The 26,874-nt window shown below is 40.7% G+C and overlaps 1 protein-coding gene across 1 annotated transcript; it reads right to left on the reverse strand.

Annotated features, from left to right (window-relative positions):
- Nucleotides 1–1,927: 1,927 nt before the first annotated feature.
- Ggh (gamma-glutamyl hydrolase) lies at nucleotides 1,928–25,777 on the reverse strand. The gene is made up of 9 exons (XM_021160698.3): nucleotides 25,539–25,777; nucleotides 21,517–21,628; nucleotides 17,884–17,934; nucleotides 14,901–14,985; nucleotides 13,498–13,636; nucleotides 10,538–10,644; nucleotides 10,352–10,442; nucleotides 4,533–4,670; nucleotides 1,928–2,933 (listed from the first exon to the last, which is right to left on the reverse strand). Exons 1-9 carry the CDS (start codon nucleotides 25,645–25,647, stop codon nucleotides 2,812–2,814), a joined length of 954 nt encoding a protein of 317 aa, XP_021016357.1. The 5' UTR covers nucleotides 25,648–25,777; the 3' UTR covers nucleotides 1,928–2,811.
- Nucleotides 25,778–26,874: the final 1,097 nt, after the last annotated feature.

Consider the following 26,874-nt stretch of genomic DNA (forward strand, 5'->3'; position numbering starts at 1 on the left):
CACTTCCATCCGCCTACCCCTCAGCTCTCTCCCCCTTTCCTCCTTCATTCTGCGTGTACTCTTCTACCCTACCCCTTCAGGATCCTCCCACATTGCTTGCCATAAACAGCGCCTTTCTAGCTTCTTGGCTTCTATGGACACTCCAAGTTAAACACACATATCTAAAGATTAAATACTAGGATCCATATATGAAAACACAAAGCATTTGTCTTCCTGAATCTGGGTAGCCTCACTCAGAGTGACTTTTCCGGTTCTAAGCACTGACCTGAAAAATTCATTTTTCTTCATAGCTGAATAAAAACTCCATTGTGTTTATGTGCAACATTTTTATTATCCATTCATTGACTTCTAAGTTGTTTCCATTTTCTAGTTATTGTAAATATAGCAGCAATGAATATGGATTTTTCCTATGTATCTACAGTAGCAGATAAGAGTCCTTCTGGGGTCATGCCTAAGAATAATAGAGCTGCGTTAAGTTGCAGTTCGATATGTAACTCTTGAGGACCTTCGGCACTGTTTTCTTTGGTAGCTCACCAGTTTTCCATCTCACCAACAGTAAACAAGGATGCCCCTTTTCCTACATCCTCATCAGCATTCGTGTCCTTTGTGTCTGGCTTGGTTAAGCTGAAATCTCAATGTTGTTTTTATTTCATTTCCCTAATGGCTAAGGATATCTGAACACTTTTGAAATGTTACCTACCTCCAAAATAAGGGAGGGACACAGAGGTTGGAAGTAGCCCTGGTATAGGCGAGGGCAGAAGTTCTGGTCCTCTAACAGATGAGTGGCTAGAGCAAAGGTCCAAGGGGATGAGTGTGGCAGTCATCAGAACACAGATCTCTCTATCTGTTCTTGAGCTTGTCTCCAAAAAGCTACCAAGAGTGAGTGCCTGTGCCCCAGGAAAAGAAGGAACAACAATATGAAACATAACTGTCTCCCCCTCAGAACAGCAGTAGCAGAAACTCTGTCTTTCACGATTCCTGGGACATGGAGTCATTGAGCAGTAACAATGGTGGGAGACACAAGAAGCATCAACAACCTGTACAGGGCCAGTAGACTAAAGAGCAAGGAGTTTGAACCAGCTCATCACTGGATACAGGCTCAGTGTGCCCCAGCAATTGCCTGAGCTATCAACACTATGGCAAGCCTTCGCTTCACATCAGACCATGAAGGAGGCCCACTCCTGCATGTAGTACAGCCTACGGTACTGAAGCTGCCCTCTGATGATGTGCTGGGGCAGTTTGCAGTAGCATCAAGCTCTTCTAACCAAAGTCCTGCCTCGTGTTCTCCTGATGGAAGAACACCTGATCTCGTAAGACAGCCTGCTCTTCACACATACTGTCAAGGCCTTGCCTGTCCTTTTTGTGTTGTAGTAAGGTAATTTTGAAAGAGATCCTATTCTTGAGATGAACAGATTCTAATGTAAAGGTTTAAACACACACACACACACACACAGTTGAAAACTAGCAAATTTAACATGACCAGAAAAACGACCATTCAAATGTTCACACATTTTTTTTAGTCACCATCAACAAACCAGTTTTGGAGCAAACAAAAGGCAGTAGTTAGAGGCTACTAGGGATTTGCTAAGACAAAGAGATCTATGAAGTTCTGATCCACCCTGCTGAAGAGTACCCCAGTGCTGAGTCATAAATGTCTCTCTTCTAGTGGCAAGAGACATGAACTTGGCTGGGAATGGGATTTTTAACAATATTCAGTGAAGAGAGCAAATTTGCCACGCAGCTACAAAAGAGAGCTACACGCAGCTCTGTCTCAGCTGTCCAAGACTGTAATCCATTTTGATTCCTGTGCTCTGTCCTTACTGCCCAGAGAGTATGGTTTCTTACAGTACATTCACATCACTATTCTTACATTTTTGCTCATAAAATCATTCCATCTCCCGTATATTATCTTCAAAAACAGTGGAGAACCAGTTATAAGCACAATTTATTAGACACAGACCAAATACTCTATTTCTGGGGCTGAAGCAATGGATTGGCAGTCAAGAACATGAAGTGCTCTTGCAGACAGAGGGCCCAAGGTCAATTTCAAGCACCCATGTCAGTGGATTCCAACAATCAGCAACATAACTAAATTAAAAAAACAAAACAAACCTGGAAGGAAAAAAAATCTCGCTGCTTACAGGTCCCAAGGAACAGCTCTGCTCCAGACTTTTGAGGAAGTATATAGGATGGGAAGGGGCCACAGGAAGTCAAGCAAACAACCAGAAATAAGTGTATACATGTTTTTCAATTAATTTACATAGGGAAAATGCTCATTTTATGAGAAGTCACTGGAATTTCTTGAAAGTCTAGTTACATGTGGCAGATAAAAGTGAAATAAAACAGACTTTGATTTCAGTATATTAATCATGAACATAAACAAAGCCAAAAGAAAAACATTTACATAACTTTATAAACACACACACATGCACACATACTCCTGACACCCAAATGAAGACATAATAGGTACCTGGAGGTATAACTCAAACAGACTTTTGCAAAATTAATTTGGGTAGATTTGGGATAGCTTTTCCTCCTTGAGCCAATAATCACAGACAAAGTATATTTTCAAAAACTTGTATTTTAGAATCTTCAGACATAAGAAGGCATTTTCATGAAAAACGCTCTGATTTTTTATATTTTTCATTATCAGGTTATCAAATCTGATAAAAGCAATCATGTATTAAGCCATGAATCAGAACCAGGCACACAGCAAAGATATCTGTGTGGCTTTCTCATACTGCCCTGAGCTGTGTTAGCAATTCAATCACAGAATTGTTCAAAGTTGCTGTGTTACCATATTGAAGAATTTCAGTCAAACATATAAGATTGCTGAAATGAAGAAATATTTCCAGTATAAATTGGATAGAACTTGTAAATCAAGGATGCAGTCTCCTTAACTTCGTTCTCAAAGTGGTGATTGTTTTTCCGAGCTGCAAGAGAAAACAATATTCATTTGTAAAGAATGGTGGACAAGAGCTCATGAGACTGCTTTATAATAGTTCTTCCTGAGATCAGAATTACTCATTGGGGAAGCATGGGCAAGGAGGGAAATGCCTCAAAGAATCTCCTCTCTAATATAGCAGTGCCAATGTGAGCACAGTTGCTACTGTTACTATAGCTAATTCACCCCTAATTCAGTATAATTCATTATAAGGCTAAATGTGCACAAAACTTGTTACAGGCCTGCGATGAAAGTAGAGATGGGACACTGACCCATCACAGGAGAAACACAGCCTAGCAGACATGCAGACTTAAATGGTGGACTATCTCCATAGTACACCTTCACTGAGATAGTGAATGAGTTAAAGGGGCAGAGAAACTAAAGTGAATGCCAGTGAAGGAAACAAGGCAGGATTAGTCAATCCAGAAAGCCAATGAGAAGTCTGTACATGGTGAGAGCTAACTTTTGAAAACAAGTCAAAGTAAGGCCTCTGGTGTTTTGATTGGGAATGTTGGCACACACAGACCCAACTACCACCACAAAATGAAAGCTGCAGCAAAGGCTCTTCTGCCCACTGCAGTTACTCACCCCACCCACAGGGAAATGCTGCTCAGGACCAGCATTGCACACGGGATGGATTTGCTGTTTAAAACTTATTTAGATTTTTTTTCAGGAATTCCTCCATTCAACTATTAATAATTTCAAACACAAATGAAACAGATAGGATGATGGTGGCTTCCTAATATGAGCAAGAGGGTAGACAAAAACACAGGGAAAGCTGGAGCTAAGATAAACACTAGGCTCATCATGTCTTCAATTAGCCACAGCTCACCTAAATGATGCTGCTCTGTCCCTTGCACGTTGCCTCTACTGCTCTTACCCAGCTCCCTCAACTAAGATATAAATACACTCAAACTCTCTGTTCAACCACAATAATAAATAGCATGGAAATCTGTGTTGTCAGCAGCAATCAGACAAAAGTTAGTAACTTTTCCCTAGTATCCCAATGCTGAAGACAAATAATCATAACACACTGAGATAGAATATAATTCAATTTATATCATTGTCTTGGAAAACTATAATACTCAGAGGTTGTTATAATTACATCATTGTTCCTGAAAATCAAAATTGAAAGTACTCAAGGAGAAAGAAGAAACAATTCCACATCCAATTTTTTTTTCCAAGACCAGGTTTCTCTTTGAAATAGCCCTGGCTGTCCTGGACTCTCTTCATAGACCAGGCTGGTCTCAAACTCGTATAGATCTGCCTGCCTCAACCTTCTGAGTGCTGGAATTAAAGGCATGTGCCACCATACTTGACTAGAAACTACACATTCTTTAAATTATTGCTCAAAAAATCAGCCCACTGGATCACAGATGACTCTATTAAATAATTGCTCTGATTTTTCTTGAATAGCTACTATCTCAATTTCAAGGATGTACCATTACTTAGTACTTTTCAGTTAAATCTAAAGACCTTAAAGAACATTCATAGAATAAAAAAAGTATACAGAAGCTAAGGCAAGGGTATGCACTTTCCCTCAAAAGTTATAATGGAGTGATGAATTAATTATATGCCCATATATTACCTTCAGAAACTAAAAATTCTGCTAAGTAGAATGAAGTCTTCACAGCATTTGGTGCATGAGAAATACCGTCCAGTTCCTTCCACTCAAACGGTGCTTTCTCAGGATGCCACTGGACAGCATACACTGGATATTTAAATCCTGGGTGGAGAGCGTGCACCATTAAACAAAACGAATGTCTTATGATGATACTGTCCATTGTTTCATGCCATGCATGAGACATAAAAACATGTTTCAACTCATCCAAATTGGAAAATGTAAAGGTTGTAAATATTCTCTCACAGAAAGGACGGCTCACAGTCAGCATTAAAATACCCAATAGTGTATCTCACCCACATATACACTCCTAAAAATTGAATGGGAGCTACACTTCCAGGAAATCAGAGTAAAGTCTGGGCTGGGGATACATTCCAGTCAACAGCCAAGTGAATAGTTTCTCTTGTCTGTGAATCAAACTAGGAACGCACCCATGCTAAGTAAACATTCTTCCACTGACTTATATCTTCAGGCCTAAGGACACACTAAGTTGATGACACACATTTCTATATCTGTATTTTATCTCTCTTCATACAAGTTTCCTCCCATGAAGACTTAGAAAAAATGAAAACTAATCATCTAGATCTCAGCTGATGGAATGAATGATTTGTGACTTTAGAATAATAATTGCTAAAATAAATGCTAATGCTTTAAAAAACATTTGTACCCTTGCTAGATAAATTATTTAATCTCTAGGATTAGATGGAAAAAATAACTCAGTTTGGGAGAAGCTTATATAAAAGAATGATCATTTGCTTGCTGACTGGTTAGAACTTAGAAAGTTTGATATATTAGTCCCTTATTTTTCTCACATGCTATAAAAGCTACACAATGTTTTAGAAAAGTGGATATGTATGTCTCTGAAAATGAACAAGTCTGTTTTTATTCACATGTGTCTCTCCTCATCTTAATAGAAAGCACTCCCACCCTCAACGTTTTAGACTGGAGACCATGAATGCTCCTAGAAAGCCCTTGGAGAGCACAGGGGGAAGGACTGTCTTCTCACGCCCCACTCACTAGCTGTTCCACTGTAACAGCAGCTTGCCAGAAAGCCGGCACTTCATCCCAGTCTTCTTCTACCAGCCAGCAGCTCCAGACACAGAGCTCCTCGCCTCCCTCTGCCTCCCTCTCCCTCTCAGGTTGTAGCATTGTCTTTCTGCAGCCTGGGACGGCCCACAGGCAAAAGCATGGCTGAGGATAAAAATGTCTAAATGAGGATTTATTTGATAATCAGACACACACACAGACAAGCCGATGCTGATGTTCAGAAACAAGTAAGGCTTACTCTTTAGAAAACTCTTCTTAAAAGATCAATGGCATTTCTTTACAACTGTAGAAATTACAACCTCAACCACTGGGTTAGAACAAGATCATCAAGAGTGAAAAGCAAATACACAAGGAGTAGAGCATCAAGGGTCCCTAGTGCACATATATTACATATGCTCCTAACATGTATATCTGTCTGTATATATGTATGTCTATGTGTGTGTATGTTTGTGAATATATATATGTATATGTGTGTATATATACATGTAAATGTGTGAATATATGTCTGTATATATGTATATGTATATATATATATATGTATAAAATTTTCAGGCTCTAAAATTTTTACATGATAACATAGTCAGAAATAAACAACAAAGAACCGAAATCTTCCAACCCAACACTATTGCTTAAGTAGTCATTCATTCATTACCTCTACTTTCCCCAAAGCCCTATAAAAAGGAAAGTAAGAAAAACGCCAGCCCTCAATACGCTCCAGTTGAGAGAGAAAGTTGGAGTTTGAACAAATTCAAGCAAAAAGCAGCATCCCCAAGGAACATGATGCAAACATACAAAGAAAGATGAAGGCTTCTCAAAGATGAGACATCTAGCTTGAGTCTTTCAATGTAGTGGAGAGCTCACCAGAGGACATGAGAAACATGGGAGGAAAGAAAGAGAGGTGACAAGCACTGGTCTGTGGAGGGCACCAATGGAATGCACACATCTCAAAGGAACATTCTGCAGGGAAAGCAGCAGAGAGCACAGATTACAATGATCAGGTAAATCTAGCTTTGCCCTCCCATAGTGAAGAGCTACTGAGTTTTGTTTGGGCAGAACAATCAGATTGGTTTCTCTGTGAGATTCCATGTGTAGCTGGAAGTTGACTTATGGACAGTTAGCAGGGGGCTGGGTAGGGAGAAGAAAGCATACACAAGTTAGACCTGGGATGAAAGAATTAGTGTTAAGGTTTTAGAAGTAGATAATGAGGCAGGGAAGCGAACATGGATTGCAGGGTTCTACTGCAGGGTGTTTCGAAGGTGGTGACTCTAGCCACTGGGTACAAAGATAACTCCACTTTCACCCTGGGCAGATCAGCACTTCTCAGAATTTCCTGCATATATTTCTTTCTACCTCACTAACTTGATCAATGTGCTATGGTTTAGGAGTGGCCCTCAGATTTGGAGGTCGGAAAGTTAATTCCTAAATCATGTTAATGGTACACGGAAGTCTAACCTTAGGAATTCAGATTAAAAGAGGTTGGAAGGATGAGACCATGCCAGTATCAGTGTCCATGTAAGAAGGAAAACTGACCGAGCATCTCTTTCTGCTTTGCCATATGACACTCAGTGGTGCTACATATAGCCAGAAGGTCCTTACCAGATGTTAACACTATGTTCAAGGACCCACCAACCTCCAGAACACTTAGATTAATCTTTATTTTGGGATGATTTGGTTTCAGAGACTCAGTTACAGCAACATAAAATGGACTAAGTCACAATCTCCAAATACCAATCACTATCCCCACCTTATTATGGTTTACTCCTCGCTAGGCCTCTGTCCTCTCAGGGTGCTCTCTGCAGCTTCATCAAATCCAAGAGTCTACCTGAGAAAGCAGAGAAAGTATCTTCTGTCTCTGGGTCCCTTCCTGTTTCCAGCTCCGCCTCCTCCATCAGCCTTTGCTCCTAGATGGTCCCATCTAAGTTTACAGTCATCCAGTCATGGATGTTCTGAGGGACAGAACACAATGTCTATAAAATGACATCTCTTGGGGGTCCTGGGTGAATCATTTACTTGAATAAATGTAAAAACAATATGGTTCCTTATTATGCACCACAAACACTGAAACATCAAGTGTGACTGATACTGGCAAATCTCCTTTTCTGGACAGTAACTACCGTAATAAATTGTTCATCCCCTTAATGTTTCCTTCAAGTTACCATCAAGAGAGAGTGTGTGTTGTCTTTGCATCATTTTGTAAGATCGTAGAAAGGAAAACTATGTGTAACTATGTAGGAGGAAACACTGACACACAACTGTGATTGGAGCTTGACCAGCTGAAACTGGAAGACTGCTACAGGCTGGAGGCCAGCCGTGGATAATGACTTTCTAGGCTTCCACCACGGAGGGAAGTTATCTCAAAACACAAACAAAATGTGGGATATATTTCATTATACTTCTTTTTGTTGTTTTGTAACTCAAAATTGTTTTTCAAAGTCCATTCAGAATGAGGAACACAGGTACATGCAGTGATTTGAATAACTGCATAGTATTCTGTTATATGATTCACTCCTTGTATTGTGAGGTACTTGGCTTGCTTTTAACAACCTCTCTGTTTGCTAACAGGCATAATTATATGTACATTTCTAGCTAGGTTCATTAAAGTGGTTTTATTGGTATTACTTTTGTTTTATCTTGTTTTGGATTTTGTGACCGTCTTACTATGTAGCTCTGGCCTAACTAGTCCCAGCCTCCCAAGTGTTAAAATAAGGGTGTGTGCCACCACATGCAGCTTTGCTAGGGAATGTTTAAATATTGGGACTGCTGGTTAACAGGACTGGAAATCATTCAGCTTCACCGAGAAAAGGCAAAGCGCCACAAGGCACTCTCACTGTGACTGAACTGCCTGAATGTGCCAGCGCTCAACAACCTGGGTGGTGCTTGTCGTCCTTGGTCTTAACCCTGTCAGTCCTGATGTAAAGTGGATTCCTTCCTGGGCTTCCAGTGCATTCCACTAGTGAGTGATCACATTGACAAATTCCCTCAATCCGCCATGTGTGGACAACACACTGGTGTTCACTCTCCAAGGCATCTAGTCAGAGATCCTAGCTTCTTATAAAAAGCTATTATTTAAATCTTTATTAATATAAAGGCTGTTATTTAAACCTTATTACTTCTTCTGAGATAAACATGGACTATTTTGCAGCTATATGCATTATAAATATATATATTTTCTCTCCTCCCTCTCTCTTTTTTAATATAACTTACAAATTCAGCCAAATTCCTCAGTCTTTGCAGTTATGAATTATATTTTTTTATGTCTTGAAAACTTCCCTTACCCAAAATCACAAAATTTCTCCTTTATTTCTCTAAGGCCTTTCTTTACCTTTCCAGGTAAGTCTTTTATCCACTCAAATATCTCTTTTAACATTGAAAAAAAAATGTCTCTGCCCCCTTCCTCCTTGGTTCCCAGAGCCCAGTCTGGTGTTGGAATTCCTTACCCCTGGCTTCCAGATTCCCACCTCTGGGCAGCCACCTAAGACAGACTCGGAATGTTTCCTCTAGATCTATCTCCCGTCTATGCTACTTCATTCTCTCTGTGTGTCTTAGGATTAACCTCTCTTCTGAGATGTCATTTGAACTTCTTTCGTTTTTAGTAAGCAAATGTAGTCCTTGTCGAGTCTCTTTTCTGCTCCCCCAGCCCCCTGAGACAGGGTTTCTTTGTGTAGCCCTGGCTGTCCTGGAACTCAGGAGTTCAATCTGCCTGGTTCTGCCTCTAGAGTGCTGGCATTAAAGGTGAGTGCCATTCTACCTAGCCATAGAGATTTATTTTCAAATATTCCTTATTTCTTTGTAACTTATGGTATTCTACTAAATGTCATAATTCTTAATAGCAGAAGTCTGAGCAGGCCTGGCTGCTGTTTCTCCAAATTCACACATGTGATACTTTGCCTCCTTTCCTTGTACGTTATCTGAGACCTGAACCACTCATATCCCATCAAATGTCATCCAAAGAAATATCCTGAAGCAGAGAAAGAACGACGCTTGCCCTTTCCTAGACAAGCATTCTGACTTGCTTCTGCCCTGCACATGTGTGCTACTATGTACATGAAACCTTTTCATGTATATAGCAAACACAGGTTAAGCATTCAACCCGCCCTCTGACTACATTCCCAACCAGGACAATGTAGGCCACACTAGACCATTCTGTCACTCTGAGGGCTCAAGGCTCACTCACCCCACCATCGCCACCCTCTGTCCTTAGCATGGTCAGGCAAGCAATTCTTCTCAAAGTTCCACATCAGGATTCCAAGCATTTTTGAGCTTAACCTTGCAGGCAAGTACAGCCTGCAGCCGTGCTCCCTGGTGTCCTTTCAATATATGGGTTTTCTCTCTTGCACTGGACTGACAATAACGCTGCATCCTATACCCTCAGCATTTCAGGCTTTAATGTGCGTATTGTCTTGCCACCTAGCTAACAGATTTAGAAAGACGTTCTCCTCCATCAATCCATCTTTCAGAACATCTGAAAAGATAAACAAGGCACTTGATCTGTGATAACTCTAGAAATGGGTGGTTTTCTCACCCTTCCTTGATTCTCAGTTTTCTTCATTATTGTCCCGGTTCCCAAAACTACCCAGGGAAGCCTGCACTGATTTGGGATGTGAACGGAATGTGTCTTCTCTCTTCGAAAATAACCCTACTTCTGAGCTCCAAAGTGACATGATGTCACTAACAAGAAAGGGGATCTATAAGATTAAAATGAGAAAATTAAAGCTTAGTTGCTCTATAGCTATACATACCTTCCATGGATGAAATGAACTCAGTTTTGCCATCTGTATTGGTTGTTAATATATTGAAAAACTTCTTTAACTTTTCATTTTCTGTAAAATTCTAAAATACAAAAACAAAACAGAGGGTTTGACTCTGTAGTTAGCCTGATTGGATTCATCTCACTGGGAGATACTGATTGAGTAGTCATGTGATACCTTCACAGAGAGGCTCCATTTGTGAAAATTTGCGGTCAGATTTTCTAATGCTAGTGAATCCAATAACTCAGTAGGAAAATGTTGGAACATTCTGCTCTTCCTTGCACCTAGAATAATTTAAGCACAGAAAAAAAAATGACTTCAACACATGAAATAAATAAATAAAAGATAAAGCCCACCAAGTCACTTACCTTTGGCCAAACAGCAGCCAATATTCAATGTGAGTGAATGGGGGCAAAGCATGTCTCCACTGGCTTCCAGACAAGTGTCTGTAGCCAGACAAAGGCAGCTCTAACATGGAGGCAAATAAGATATGCTCCAGAAAGCCAGATGTGCACCTTGGTATAACAGCAGCATGATTGTTATGGAAATAAAGCAACTCCTCTCTGATGAGAGAATATACACAGTGGGCTATGAAACCCACCAAGAAATCCCTAAATAATTTAGCAGACATAATTTAGTACCTAAAACAATTTAAGGACAGAGAAATAATTTAAACGCATGAAGAAAATAAAACCCACTATGGCACTTACCTCCAGTCAAACAGCAGACATTATTAACCTAGTCAAAGTAAATGGTAAGTAAAGCATGTTTCCACAGAAATGCCTATGGTTGGGCCAACATGGATTTTGGGATGGTCATGGGCCCTAAAATGGGAAGGGCCCTGACGTGGAAAGCACCACTATTGTTTAGCTAAACTGACTTTGTGCCAAGCCTCATTCGAAATATGTGTTTATACCCAAATGCTAGCCTCTCCTAGTTAGACTAGTTTCTCTTTGCAGTGAATGACAATGAATGTAGACCCATGGCTCATCAAAGTGATTAGACAGACGTCTGAATGATCAGACCTAAAGAGAACATTTATACCACTGTTGCTAAAGCTCAAGGACCATGGTGGAAGAAGGAAAGGATGTAAAAAATGAGAAAACAGAAGAAAAGTGAAATGCTTTTCAAAACCCATGGTCACACAAGGAAACCTAGTTAAAGATTAGTGAGTCACAAAACAAAAATAAAAAAGGCATAAAGGAAGAAAGGCACATGTAGGGAGGAGGGCTATTAATGGGAAAGAGTTGGAAACAAGAAATAAGAGAGGGTGTTGAGTAAGAATATATTATATCCATGTACAAGGCTGACAAAGAATATGTTTAATCAACTGAAGAAAAGTTAACTATGCCAACTAAGGAGAAAAGAGCATTAACTAAGATAAAGAAAAGCTCTATGCTGCAAACAGAGGGTGCAGTGTTGATTTGTGGATCACCTCAGAATGGGTTCTGAGTACCAGAAAGATTATCCATGTGATTAGAGGGTTTCAAGGAGCCCAGCCTCTGGGAATGGAAGAGGCCAAGGGGGCTGCAGTCAGGTACACAGACTGGAATACCAACAGAGGAATGAAAACACAAGCCTGACAGGTTTAAGGTTCTGATGCTAAGTCAGGCCTCTAGTCTGGCTAACGGCTTCAGTGGGTACCTTGTATAACTGCTTTGTTGTAGAAACTGGGCTTTTGTTATATAGCAACCTCAAAAGTCTGACCTGAAATAAGTACTTCCCATAGGTTTTCTCAGTGACTGAGAAAACAAGATTTCTGAAAGTATGGAATATCCTATGAATACTATGATTGATCACTATTCTTCCCTCCCAAAATCGTTAATGAGAATATCAATAGTTGTTAGCACTTAATTATGATGATCTAGAATTTATATGGAATTTCTTTTAGATTTCCAACTAAGAGCTTAAGGCACTGATATTTCCTGATAGAAGTGTATTATGATAATGAGATGATTCACTGCTAACCCTTACATTACCTCAGAATGGACTGATTACCAGAAAGACTAATCATGTGATTAGAGGACTTTGAAGCAGCCCAACCTCAGGAAGTGGAAGAGGCACAGGAGACTGAACTCAGCCAAATGATCAATGACTCAATCATGTGTTGCAAGGAAATGCCAATAAAATCTCTGAAACTCTAGGAACCCAAGCTCATGGAAGCTCCAAGATGGTAAGCAAATACAAGGGGTCTTTCTTTGCCTTTGAGCAACATAAGTTGATTAGTAAAAGTTTTGAGTAGTGAATTATAAAACATGACAGCCATGTCATAGGTATCTGCAAAGGTACAGCAGGTAGCAAGAACACTGGTGGGACCGGGTGACTGGCCTTCAGTTGTACACAAATACAGTGGTCTCATTTGACATCAAGCCTTTTAATTTGTGAGGTCTCATTAGGTCCAAGAGTTTAGTGCCAGAAAAATATGTAATGTAAAACACTCAAGAGAGAAACAACATGTGTCAACGATGAGAAAATACCGGGGTCTGGAGAGATAGCTCAGTGGTTAAGAGCACTGACTGCTCTTTCAAAGGCCCTGAGTTGAAATCCCAGCAACCACATGGTGGCTCACAACCATCCATAATGAGATATGATGCCCTCTCCAAGTGCATCTGAATACAGCTACAGTGTACTTAGATATAACAATAAATAACTCTTAAAAAAAGGAAGGAAGGAAGGAAGGAAGGAAGGAAGGAAGGAAGGAAGGAAGGAAGAAGGGAGAAAATACTGGCAAGATAGCAATAATACTTGATATTTATAAGATCTGTATTTAAAGTACTATACATACAAACTGGAAATCATTGTGATTAATTCTCAGAAAGCATTCCCAGTGGTAGAAACTTTTATAGTGAAAAACTAAGAAAGACAGAATGATTCTCCAAGACCAAAGTGAGTGAGTTAGAACTCAAAACCAGCACTGGTTTGTAAATTCTTATCATGTGATCCTGAGACCACTAGAATACATATGAAACACAAATATTAAGAAAATCACAAACACTACCATCCTCACAGATGAGTGACAAAGGGCTCGCTCATAGTTTTGGTCAATAATTCAAAGACTAATGGCCATTCCTGTCTGATATTCAGTATTTACTAATGCTGCTGAAAAATAATTCGAAAGAGTTGGTGCTTACTCTTACCTTCAGTGAAGTTCAAGGGCAATTTCTCTGACTTAGTGTCTGTACTCGTTAGTAAGTTCTCTCCACTAACCAGGACAGAAAGCTCCTCAAATCCAAGGCATGTTCCCCACACAGGAAAATGGTCTCCATTATCAAAGCTCTTTGGGAGAATGAAAGAGAAAATTATGTTGATTCAGAAAGAGAGAGAGAGAGAGAGAGAGAGACAGACAGACAGACAGACAGACAGACAGACAGACAGACAGACAGAGCAAGACAAAGACAGTTTTCTTCAGAATTCTCTGGACATCATCAGCAGGCTACCACTTAATCTGTAGTCAGAAAAACTCCCAGGTGGAATAGAAAAAGGAGAGTTGTGGGCACACTATGTCTTGACCCAAAGGCCCATGAGTTATGCATTTTAACTTAAAAGTTATTAAGCAAGTATCTCCAAAAAAAGTCATTACTGAAGAAAACATTTAAGGAAGACTGACAAGATCTGAGTGCCAGGAACAATAAATGAAAATTGCTATCAAGATTTCAGGGGAGAAACAAGGACCAAAAACGCTATGGGTGGACCCAGGTGAGGCATTGTATAGTAGCTGGGCACTGTGCATGATAAACAGACAAAGCCTAAGGTATGTGAGCTGACGTGTTCTGAAGATGCCACATCTGTCTGGAAGAGTCTATGGCCTGACTGACTAGAACTTTGTGCCCATGAAGTAACATCATACTATAGATAGAGCCTGAATTCTCTCGAGCTATCTTCAGCCTGTTTTAATAGCCATTTATTACCAACCTCTGTGTCTGACCGGACATGGCTACTACTACTTGGTGCAACTTTTTTAAATGTATTGCTGAGCTTAGCAAACTTCTGGCTTCTGGCAACCCTAAAACTAAATATTTTGTACACTAGCACCTGAAATTCACATAAGTAATCTGTCCACTCTACCATAATATGTCATGTGACGTGCTCATCCACCTGGTAAAGTGTTTTTGATACTTCCTTTTGTTCTGTTGAGTATGAAGAGTATGAAAGACTCATGTCTTTCAGTTGTATTTGGCTCAGAATAAAAGCTCACTGCCATAGCTGTGTCTCGTGTTAGAGGGCGGCTGAGAGAATGAGGCTGGATGGAGAACTGAAAGGAGAAGACTTAGTATCATAGGAACAATGCCGAGTGTATAACAGGCCAGAGGGAAGCACAGCTTTACTGAGCTATGAGGGTGAGCTCCATACCAAGAATCCCCAAAGCACAAGAAACAAAAAAAACAGTCGGTGAGTAAACACCTGACTCCTGCAGAGCAGGTGTCTGACTATATACTAGAATAACTATGAAGAAATTAATACTGTACACTTGAAAAAAGAGAATTGTCCTTATGGAGATAGACAAACCCATGTGGAGTAATGAGAAATAGGAGATATTTACCTCTATAGCCTTGCTGAAAAATATTTTGGCCACTCTGGAATAACCTGAATCTGTTAGGTTAGCACCTCCTCCAGGAAGGAGAACTCTGAAACAAAATCAATTAAGATGTATTTTCCTCCATTCACCAAGTAAATACACATTCTTCACTTAAAGAACTTTTTCCTTATTATATAACCAGTAAGATAGATTATATATATATATATATATATATACATATATATATATATGTGTGTGTGTGTGTGTGTGTGTGTATGTGTGTGTGTATATATATACACATATACATATGTATATGAATGTATATGTATATATATGTATATATATGTATATATATGTATATATACTCATGTATACATATATAATATTTATAATTCTAGAATTACTGCACATAAGAATTTTGCACATATTATCTTAAAACTTTTTCAATGAAAATTTTTTATAAGCTCACTGAAGGAAATATAGCATGAACAAACCAAAGGTATAAAGGGGTGGGAGGAGAAAGACCAAAGAGTATGAAGAGATAAAACTCCAAGTATAGCTGGCTTTGAATTAAGGTGATCAGCAAGGCCAAGTCAACTGTAAATATACAGCTATTCTAACTCCAAAATTATATATAAAATGAAAAAGCACATAATAATCATAATTATTTCTACTAGGATTAAATATCTGCAAGATATCATAATAGTCTTGATATTTCTTAAGTAAGAAACACAATATTAGGAATCCTGAAAAATCAACAGAGTTATTCTAGACAGTTTTTTTTTTTGAGTCCCAAATATTAGGTTCTCCTTTATTCTACCCCAAAAAGATGAAATTTAGGGGAAAAAATGTACCATGTTTTTATATTAGGGTTTTGGAATGATGTTAAATATATAAGCTCTTTAACACATCTTGAAATAAGCAAGGATATTCAAAGTATTCTGGCTTCTCTGGCTACTTTTAAAAGTTAGACTTTTAACATATTAAAATTCTGAAAATATAAAATGACTTTGCCATATTATTCTGAGAATATATATTTTTTTAATTTGCATGTGATATATTGTGATGTGTGTAAGAGACAGGGAGGCAGGGAGGAAAGGAAGGAGGGAAGGAGAGAGAGAGAGAGAGAGAGAGAGAGAGAGAGAGAGAGAGAGAGAGGAAGCACACATGATTTCTCTTCTCATGTGGATATGGAACTCAACTCACCAGGCTTGTGTGGCAAGCGCATCTGGAGGTATCTTTCCAGCCAGAGGCTATTGTTTATTTAAGAATTACACCCTGATTCTTCTATGAATCCAGCTTTGTATCAGCCTGTGACAATGCTAGTTTCCATTGTTAGGAAACTCACAGTCAAGTGGGAAAGGTTTAAACACTCATCTGCTAAATCAGCTACCACAAAGTCACAGCAGAAAGCCATGTGTGACTGAAGGGGACCAATTAACAGGTCTCCCCCCAGTTAACTCAGTATTTTAAAACCCAACTCTGACCAAGTCTGGTCTATGGAATGCTACAGCTCTTTTACACAGTAAAAGTGGACTAATTCTCCAAGAAGACAGTCTCCCTTAGGGCAGGCTCCACACTTCATCTGGTAGTGTTCTCCCACATAATTTTCTACCCTACTTCCAATCAAATGTAGGGACTACCAACATCTGCTGTGCTGATAACAGAAACACACCGGTAAACAGCAGCTTTTGTTAACACTATTAACACAAAAGCCGTGTTTCAAACAACATCTACAAATATCTTCAGTTTGAAATCCCTGCATACGGTTCTATTAATTATTCTATTAAGGTTCTACACATAATTATCCCACTGAACTAATTCCCTCCACCTCCACCTCTCCACCTCCCACCTCTCCACCTCCCACCTCCCACCTCTCCACCTCCCACCTCCCACCTCCCACCTCCCACCTCCCACCTCCCACCTCCCACCTCCCACCTCCACCTCCACCTCCACCTCTCCCACCTCTCCCCCACCTCTCCCACCTCTGGCACACCTCCCACACCTCCCACACCTCCCACCTCCCGCACCTCCCACACCTCCCACACCTCCCACCTCCCACCTCCCACCTCCCACCTCCACCTCCAACCTCCATCCCCAACCTCCACCTCCACCTCCAAAGCAACTTCAACTTTTGGGACAATGCCGATGTTACGTGCAAGTCTGTACATAACTCTGCACAAATATTTATTTATTAGATAAATTTTCAAGTTCCCAGTCATAGAGCATTGTCTTTCTAATTGCTCTAGTTACTGAAGAAGAGCCTCAAAGATTGGTTCACTCTAACACCCACAGTGAGAGTCCTGTCCCCGACCCTATCCCCTTTACAGAGTATTAACACGTTTTCTCACTTCTGCCAACTTGATTCATGATTTCTATAATTAATTGTACTTTAAGTTAAGAGCAATAAAGGGCATTTTTCATGTGATTTCCAATCTTGTTCTGCACTCTAACTACTCACATATTTTAAGGAGAAACAGAGAAGAAATTGTTTTCTAAGTTTGTTTCAAATTACCTCTGAAAGATAAACAATCTGTAACTTCAGACCTAGGGACTTGGAAATTTCAAAATATTTAAGCATTTAAACAAAGATTAAGCTAAAAATAGTGAGCCTATCATATAACAATTACATATTTCCTATCTTGCTTCCTATTGTATAGTAGGACTGAACCAAGAAAGAGCCTCATAAAAACCAGGCTCTATCACTGAGGTACACTCTCGGCTCTCTCTTTTCTTTCTTTCTCAGGCTGGTGAACTGTCTGCTCTCTTCCCTGGATTTGCAGTACAGGCTTGAACCCCCAGATCATGTCCTGCTTCCCACTCTTTACTGGGTCTTTACATCTCCCTTCAAAACATTTCAACAAATACACTTGGGAAATTATTATCAGACAACTTTTAAGGAAGCTCTATAGAAACGCAGAATACTTATAGGTAAATTTTGCAAATTTTTAATATGTACACATAAACACATTGTTTTAAGATTTGATGCAACATCAAGCCTACTTACCCATTAATAGATCTAAAAAGTTCTTCATACTCTGCATCACTAAGATCGAGCCTAAAAACAAGAAGATTAATTTTACAAGAAAATCAGTTCTGAAGCCTAAGGAAAAAGTTAACATTCAATAGAAGCCACCACATCATTTATTTTAACATTAAATGAAAAATAAGTTGTTTGAGGTACTGCATATTGAACTCAAGACCCTGTCCATGAAGGGCAAGTGCTACAACACTCCTGCCTAAATATCAGACAATAGTACATCTCTACCTTAAAGGTAGTCTTGTTAAGCTACAAAAATCACAAAATTATACTATATTTGGCTAATCAGAAAGGTGAATCTGTTTTTTCGGGAATTGAATGAAATTCAGTATTTTAAAGTGGATGCTAATATACTAAATAGTGGACTGATCTCTTTTTCCCAGAGAAAATCCAAAGGAGCTAATCCATGACAACTGGCTACGACCTTGCAATCATCCTGTGATGTCTATAAAAGTGTGTGTGACTCCTACAGTAACTCTCCTACACTGAGCAGATTTTTTGTTTCTATAAAACATCATGAACCAGAAAATGGCCTAGTCGGCCATCAGTAGAAAGAGAGGCCCATTGGTCATACAAACTTTATATGCCTCAGTACAGGGGAACGACAGGGCCAAGAAGTGGGAGTGAGTGGGGGGAGAGTGGGTCAGGGAGCATGTTGGGGACTTTTGGGATAGCATTGGAAATGTAAGTGAAATAAATATCCAATTAAGAAAAAAAACATCAGCAAGGCACACACTCTCTCCCCATAGACACATCCATAAACTTGTATAGTCATTAGTAGAATATACTCCATTTCTGCCCCAGGAAAAAGATATAAGTGGACATAGATTGATTTAGAACATGGCTCCTGTTGTTACTAAGTGAGCTGTAATTCCTAGCCCTTGCCTAGTTCTGGCAGTGAACTTCTCTGACTCTCCTCCAAGTCCCAGTAAATCTACATAGGTTATTCAGAAAGCCATAGTAATCTTCTTTCGGGCTCAGAGCCACAAAGTAGTCAATGAGACAGCTATAAAACTGGCGGGTGACTTGGCCTCAGAGCACTAAGATGAATTGTAAGTACACATGTTCTCGGTATCTGCCAATCAAAGCTCTTCAGTTTCTCCCAGCAATGGCAAGATCTTCCCCATCGATCTGGATGAGCAGCAAGCCACAAAGCTCTGAACCAGCTTAACAAGTAGGTTGTGCACCACTTGAAACTGTATGCTTTAACAATACCTCTCCACACTAATAGGCAACTCCAAAGCACCAAGTTCTGGGAAAGAATGTCATCACAAAAGGCAGGATGAGCCTGGGGTGGTGGCGCTCGCCTTTAATCCCAGCACTCGGGAGGCAGAGGCAGGCGGATTTCTGAGTTCGAGGCTAGCCTGCTCTATAAAGTGAGTTCCAAGACAGCCAGCGCTATACAGAGAAACCCTGTCTTGAAAGAAAAGAAAAGAAAAAAGGGAAGGGAAGGGAGGGGAGGGGAGGGGAGGGGAGGGGAGGGGAGGGGAGGGGAGGGGAGGGGAGGGGAGGGGAGGGGAGGGGAGGGGAGGGGAGGGGAGGGGAGGGGAGGGGAGGGGAGGGGAGGGGAGGGGAGAGGAGAGGAGAGGAGAGGAGAGGAGAGGAGAGGAGAGAAGAGAAGAGAAGAGAAGAGAAGAGAAGAGAAGAGAAGAGAAGAGAAGAGAGAAGAGAAGAGAGAAAAGAGAAAAGAGAAAAGAGAAAAGAGAAAAGAGAAAAGAGAAAAGAGAAAAGAGAAAAGAGAAAAGAGAAAAGAAAAGAGAAAAGGAAAAGGAAAAGAAAAAGGAAAGAAAAAAAAGAAAAGAAAAGAAAAGAAAAGAAAAGAAAAGAAAAGAAAAGAAAAGAAAAGAAAAAGCAGGATGAAACCAAAGTCAAGCATCACCTACAGTAGAACTCTGCCCAGGTCTCTCATCTATCTTCTTCTCTCCTCTGAACCAGAAAGAAGGTCTAGCAACCTAACATTAATGCTGAGAGTCTCCTCATTTTACACGTAGAATTTCCCTCACATAGATTACACCATTTCTACAGGATCACATGATTCCAACTTCAAGTAATTAATATCAAAATGAACTTTGAAGTCAAAGCTGGAGTTTAGCCTGCAGGCTGCCAGCCAGGGTTTCAGCATCTTGTCATAGATGCTAATATTCCATAGGTCATTAGGTTTCAAAACTCCCCAGGCTAAAAACTGTCCATCATGCCCACTTAATGCATTCTCAGCAGCCCAGATGTGATGAGTGATCGTCTTCACTGATTTTTAAGGACATCTACCTCGCAACTCACAATGGCGGCTCCAAGCCACTCTCTTTCTCTATTTCACAGCCAGAACTTTCCAGTGGCCTCTGAATTGGGCTGCCCAACTGTGGCAATGTCTTACCCCCATTCACACTAACTTCCTAAATAGCTTGCATTTAAACACTTATCATCAAAATCTGAGACACTGTGTTGCAGCCATGCAGGGATCTCTTCCTCAGAGCTAAAACTAGAGTGTATGGTTTCACATGAGATTAGATTATTACTAAAAAATTAAATACTAATTGTAAGGGTATATGTCATTAATCAAATGTGAAAGGTGAAAGAAGACAATCCTTATGAATCTCAACATGAAGACAATTTTTCATATCTACACTATATTTGCATTTTGATTACTAGTAATATTATATAGAGTACAAGAATGTCTTTGTAATTATTTGCAGAATAGGTTGTAATAGTTGTGTTTTGTTCTGAAAATTTCATAGTAGATTATATGAGAGATCTGGGAGATTCTCATGTACTAATTCAGCTGATAATGTAAGTGCTTAGAAGATTTTTGTTTATTAACTCTTTGCAAGTGAAAACCTGTGGTGAAATCAATCCCTCCAAACTAAAAATATGAGATTAATCATATTATTCTTACTGAGCCATATAATTATAAAATAAAGCACCTTTATAAAGTTTTTTATTTGTGTGTGTGTGTGTGTGTGTGCGTGCGTGTGAGAGAGAGAGAGAGTGCGTGTGTGTGTCCAACATGTGTGTTGTGCCCAAAGAGCTAAAGTTACAAGTGGTTGTGAGCTGCCCTGCAGGGATGCAGGGAGTCCAACTTTGGTCCTGGGGAAGAGCAGCAAGTGCACTTAACCACTGAGCCATGTCTCTAACCCCACACTTAACCCAGTTAAAACTGCAATGCCTATCATTTACACTGCAGCAACACTAAACAGTCACTATTGGCAAGCTTTTCCTAGCTGTGAAAGTATATTACGGTAATATTCTAAAATATTCTCCCCCATTCCTTGAGGATTCCCGTATGCTAATAGTAGGTGGAAAGCTAGATAAATTGGAGAATCGGTTATAATTTTCATGGTGTCCATGAGAAGTGTCTTTTCTGGGGTAAAGGAAGCTATCATATTTTTCTCAATGCTAATAGACATATAGAATACTATCAATGACATTCCAGACACACAGAGAGCTTCGTAAACAATTTAGTGGGAGACTGCAGGCAATAGGTTTGTGGCTGAAATCAGATGCAACAACACTCCTTTTAATGAATAATCATAGGAAAGAAGAAGGCATTAATTTAGAGACAAAAGACAAGTCTTTACATCCCTGGTGAAAACCACTCAAGCATACCTTATGGGCACAACTCGTGCACCTGCAGACTCTATATACTTCACATAGGATGCAGCAATGTAGTAGTTCCCCAACTTCGCCATTTTCCCAAAACATTCTTGCATTATTATTCCTAAATTTAAAAGAAAAGATTTAGTTTCATGCAAATTCTTTTATTTCTTACTCAACACTGAATCACGGCACAATAAAAATGTCACTACTTTAGTTTCTCAATGTACAGACCTACAGCTCCTGCAAGTCTACCCACAGTTGTTGGGAAAGTATTGGGGAAGGACGATCTGAGTTTCTTACCACACCATTGCTGTGGAGTATATTTAATCTCAATCAGTGGCTTCTACCTCACCTTTGATTATTCAGTTCCAAGATAAAAGGCACATTTGACCTTTAATTTGTCATAAGCCTTTATCAGCACTAATGCTGGGAAAATATCTACCCTCTCTGCTATTAGAATCGACTTTCCTACTGATAACCCTGAGTTATTACTTACTGTGTTTCATCTGGGCTGCTCTTAGCTCCATGTCTCTAATGGCCATGATTTTATGATTCTCACCACATGGAGACTTCTCCTCTCTCCACCTTCCTCTCGTCTTCACCAATCCCAAGCTCAGGAACCCCAAGCCTTATCTATCCCAATTCTGCCCAGCTATAGGCTGTAGGCATCTTTATCAGGAATAATTTGGAGCACAAGGTCACTTAGCATAACTTAGGTCTGTATGTGCACTCTCTGTCTCTGGAGGCAATCAGGCTTTAGGGGCCTGTATTTAGCATTACAATACAAGTAATATCAGACCAACCCACCACACACAATGAATATCTAAGAAGCTCTGAAAGTTATAATAGCCCCAACATTTTTCATTCAACCCTAAGACTATTCATAAACAACTCACTAAATGTATAAGGGGCAAATCCCTTTCCCCACAAAGCCACAGTTGTATCCTTGTCAGCAAAGCCGCAGTACAAACAACATTGATGGCCATCTTTCTAATAACCTCACTATCTAAGCAACCAGCATTCTCCAAACCCATCCCAGATTATTAGAAGGTCTCTTTCCTCTCTAAAGTAAGCCTCCTACTTCAGTGTTTCCACAGAAATAAGGCTGGCCCCACCATCATTCCCTCACTCATTCAATACTGGCTGCATTGCATTGCATGTCAGACAGTGAACTAGGTGCCGAGGACACAGTAATAAAGAAAACACTCTCCACTTTATAGGCTCTCATGCTAGTGGGTGGGAGAGGAAATCGGTAAAGACAAACAACAGAGATTTAATTCTAGGGCCAGTGATGATGGCTGGTGCTTGTGTTAAGAAGTCAATGAAATATGGGTTCCGTTTACAATTTCTCTTTAAAAGGGCGGCAACTCTCCCTGGGAAAGAAGAACAAGACTTCAGAGAGGTGAAACAGGTTTTCCCTGGGAAGGTGTGACATAACACTTATTCAAAGGCATCAGTGGACTGAGGCAGTGAACCACACACCCATATCTGAAAGCAGAGCAATTCAGAGCAAAGGAAACAGTACAATGCAAAGGTCATGAGCCAGCCTGTAACTCTGCAAGAAGTCTATCCGACTGGGAACATGTAAGAGAAAACAAGAAGACAACAGGTAATGGAACAGAGAATTACAGACGCACGGGGGCTACCATGTTCCTTACATACCTCAGTGGTTCTACATTGGCTCCATGACGTCATGTTCTGTCCCACTCATCTCTGATCTCCTCTGACCAATGAAACCCAAGTCTAGTACACTACTGACACGCGATATTCATCAAAACATGTCACATATGCTTAGCATGTGCAAGGCCTTAGGTCTATCCCTAGCCTCCAAAAATTAAACAAACAACAAAATTATCATGTCTGCTCATTGGATATCTGTGCCTCTGTGAGTTTAACTGTCTCAGTGGGACACAACTCCTATCATCTATATTAATCACACCTGTACGCTGGGCTTCTTACAATAGTTGATATGAAACACTACTGAATATCAAATGTCCAAATGTATCTAGTAGGAATGTTTCTCTCCTCTCTATCAGATAAGATAGTCTTCACAATGGAAAGTGAAATTTGGCCAAAAATAGAAGAATACAAGAGCTATCATAGAAAAGAGTGACACAAGACAGGAAAGGAGGTGCCACAAGGAAGGCATGCAGAATTATGTGAATATAAGTGCCTGCAACACGAAATTAATTCCACAACACACCCCAGCCCATTCATTTTTTTTATCTCACTCCTAGCAAAGAGCTCAGATTGTATCCCCTGGTCTCAACATGTGCTCCCAAATGATGGCTTGTACAGTTTAGGCTATTTCCCCACTTCTGTGGCTTCCTTGTCTTTGAATACTTTGTGTTTCCTACAGTAATAAAGTATCCATATTACGTGCCCAATTGACTATATTATCTTAATTGATTGGGGCGGTGGCTTCACCATCGTTTAGCAGTAGGTAAAGGAACTTGCTGCTGAGTCTGAGGACTTAAGTTAGATCCCCAGGACCCATGTGGAGAAAGATAACTGACTCCTGAAGTTGTCTTTTGACCTCCATAGGTCCATGTGAGAAGCATGCACATGCATGTGCTCATGTATACACACACACACAGACTATAAGTATAAAAGGAAAACATAACTGATTAGGTTAGCCAAAACCACACTTTCTCTCTTTTGTTATATGCAACTTAGAGTTGCCAAAATTCTAAGAAACAAAATCTTCTGTCATCTTTTAATTTTTTTTTCTATTCGCTAGATCCACAAACGCAATTCACTACATATGTTACATGACTCAACTTGAAGAATCTACCCATCTATGGAAATAGCTTTGGAGGAAGGGTTCCAAATATTAGTAAGCCACCCACTTGAAAACCGGACCACTCCTGAATACATAAAACAAGTTTCTAGTTTCTCTTTAGTGTTCAACTTCAAGGAAGAAAAAATAAGATAAATGTCATATTCTTACATTTGTCTACCTATAAATTTCTTTTGTCAAATTTAACTACAGGCTGATTTCTCCTTGGATGCTTTCAAATGTCTGACATGAATGCAAACCAGTATCACCCTGTTTGAAACATAAATATGCCAGGCAGAAACAATGTCACAATTTGGCTGAGATAAAATGAATATTCAAATCCTCAAAGTCCATGTTGATACTTGATGCTAAAAATGGCAAAGTCCAGGGCACACTTTAGTTTCTTACCTATTTCATGTGTGTGTGTGTGTGAGTGTGTGTGTGTTGTATCTTCATGTATGTCCTCGAGCAAAGAAACATAAGATTTACCTGTGTGCAGAATTTCTGGGATTGGAAAGGCAGAGAAAAGGGTGGAAACACAGGTCAGGAAAAGCACCCATCACCCTGAAATCTGACTAAATCCTCTCACCAGTTAACACTCAAGAGTAAACTAACAGTTTTTAAGGTCTTTCTCCCTTCTCTGCAATTTTCTAGATATTTCACTGGAAACTTCATGTACAGTAAAAGACACATATTAGCCCCTTGTGCAACACTAGTAGCTCCTCGCTCTTATCGTATCCAAGGCACCTCTGCAGCATTCCTATAATTTTAATTATCGCTATGGACAAAGAGAACAGGAATAAAGAGTGAGATCCTCTGGAAACTTCTTGAACTACGAATTGACCACTAGGTCAGCCGAGATGGAGTCTTCTATGAGAAGCCCACAGCATGATTTCTCTTCTGCTTCTTTCTTAACTTGATCTCTTCTCTTCCTACTTCTGATACATCCTAGCTCGGTTCACACTGACTGTCCTTAAAATTCTTTTCCGCACGAAAACCTCAAATCCTGGGTTTGCCTCAACTGTGGTTCCTAAAAATTACGGGACCGCCTCTAGCTGCTTTGGGTGCCAAGTAGTAGCGAGGAGCCTTCATTCGGATCCCGATCCTCCAGATGCAGAGGTCTCTAGAAGGACATCAGCATAAGGTCCCATTGATGAGAAGCGCGCCGCGGGCATCGTGGGTCTGCACCGCTGCGAGAAACAGAGCGCCTCGCGGACTACGGGTCCTCAACACCTGCCCCAAGCCTCCTTACCGATGATGGGCCTCTCGGAGCCATGGTTGTAGGGTCTGGTCATCCCAGGACTTGCAAGCCCACATAGTAGCAAACCCAACAAGCACAGCAGGTAGCCCAGGTTCGCCATCGCGATCGCAATCGCAATCCGGCCTCCGCCCCTCACTTAAAAAGGTTCTTCAGCCAGGCGCGCGCCCGGCGGCCAGGTTGGGGCGCGGTCCCGCGGCCTGGGCGGTGCTCCAAGCTCGAGGGCGCGCAAGGCCGCGCCGCTCAGGTTTGTGGGAAGTGTAGTCCGGGCGCGTGCGGGCGGGGGCGGGCCGGGGGCGGGCGGGGGCGGGCGGGGGCGGGCCGGGGGCGGAAGGCTCAGGGAGTGTCCTCGGAGCTTGCCCATTGCCCAACGCGCGACCTGCAACTCTCATCCCGCGGCCCAGCGAGTGGCACGCGCGCGAAGGCAGCTGTGGAGACCTCTGAATGCTCCCTGTGAACTCTTCTGTGGCCTGGCGAGGTCACCTACACCGAGTGGAGACGACCAGCCCGGGACCTGGTGGCGAGCTCGGGTCCCACCTGGCTCTGTGTGGTAACCAAGCAGCAAGGCCCGCAAGGTTCTAGAAGTTACCAGAGAACTATGCTGCATAAACGCATAGGTTTTCTGGCTCTGATATCCTGACAGCATTCGATGTTAGGACAGGGGTCACTTCCGAAAGACCACTGATAACATATTAATTTGGGCACAAGGATGTCTGGAGGGAGTAAAAGGCACAGAGGACACCTTAGTGTACTTGTGTCTCCCTTTCCTTTAGAACCCTGTCAAAGGAAGGGGCTGATTCTTGGCACCTAGCCCAAAAAGGCAAGACCAGGCCACACTCAAACGATACAAGGTGCTTCACTGACTGTTACCACCAACCCCAGAAAACCACTAGTATCTTACAAAATGATAAGAGCAAAGCTAAACAGTTTAAAACTCAGGTTGACTAATATATTTAGAGTGTTCAAATGCATGCACTCATAGCCAGCAGCACAAGGTAAGTTGCCCAAAAAGGCAAGAACAGGCCACACTCAAACGATACAAGGTGCTTCACTGGCTGTTACCACCAACCCCAGAAAACCACTAGTATCTTATAAAATGATAAGAGCAAAGCTAAGCAGTTTAAAACTCAGGTTGACTAATATATTTAGAGTGTTCAAATGCATGCACTCATAGCCAGCAGCACAAGGTAAGTTTCTTCCTATCAAGACTCAACCAAACTCCAGGTTAAAATAGGAAATCTGTTGACGATGAAACGGTATTTTGAATGGTGTTATTTGTGTAAGAGGTATACAATTTAGGGAGTAAAAAAACATACAATGTGACTTGTGG

The sequence above is a fragment of the Mus caroli genome, unplaced genomic scaffold, assembly GCF_978045245.1.
Source record: "Mus caroli unplaced genomic scaffold, Mus_caroli_1 scaffold_6, whole genome shotgun sequence".
Lineage (NCBI taxonomy): Eukaryota > Metazoa > Chordata > Mammalia > Rodentia > Muridae > Mus > Mus caroli.

Coding starts and splice junctions, on each gene's coding strand:
- Ggh (XM_021160698.3), bottom strand. CDS start 25,647: ATGGCGAACCTGGGCTACCTGCTGTGCTTGTTGGGTTTGCTACTATGT. Junction 13,637..14,900: donor TTTTCAGCAAGGCTATAGAG/GTAAATATCTCC, acceptor ATTCTCCCAAAG/AGCTTTGATAATGGAGACCA. Junction 2,934..4,532: donor AGAATTTTTAGTTTCTGAAG/GTAATATATGGG, acceptor TTTCTCTTGCAG/CTCGGAAAAACAATCACCAC.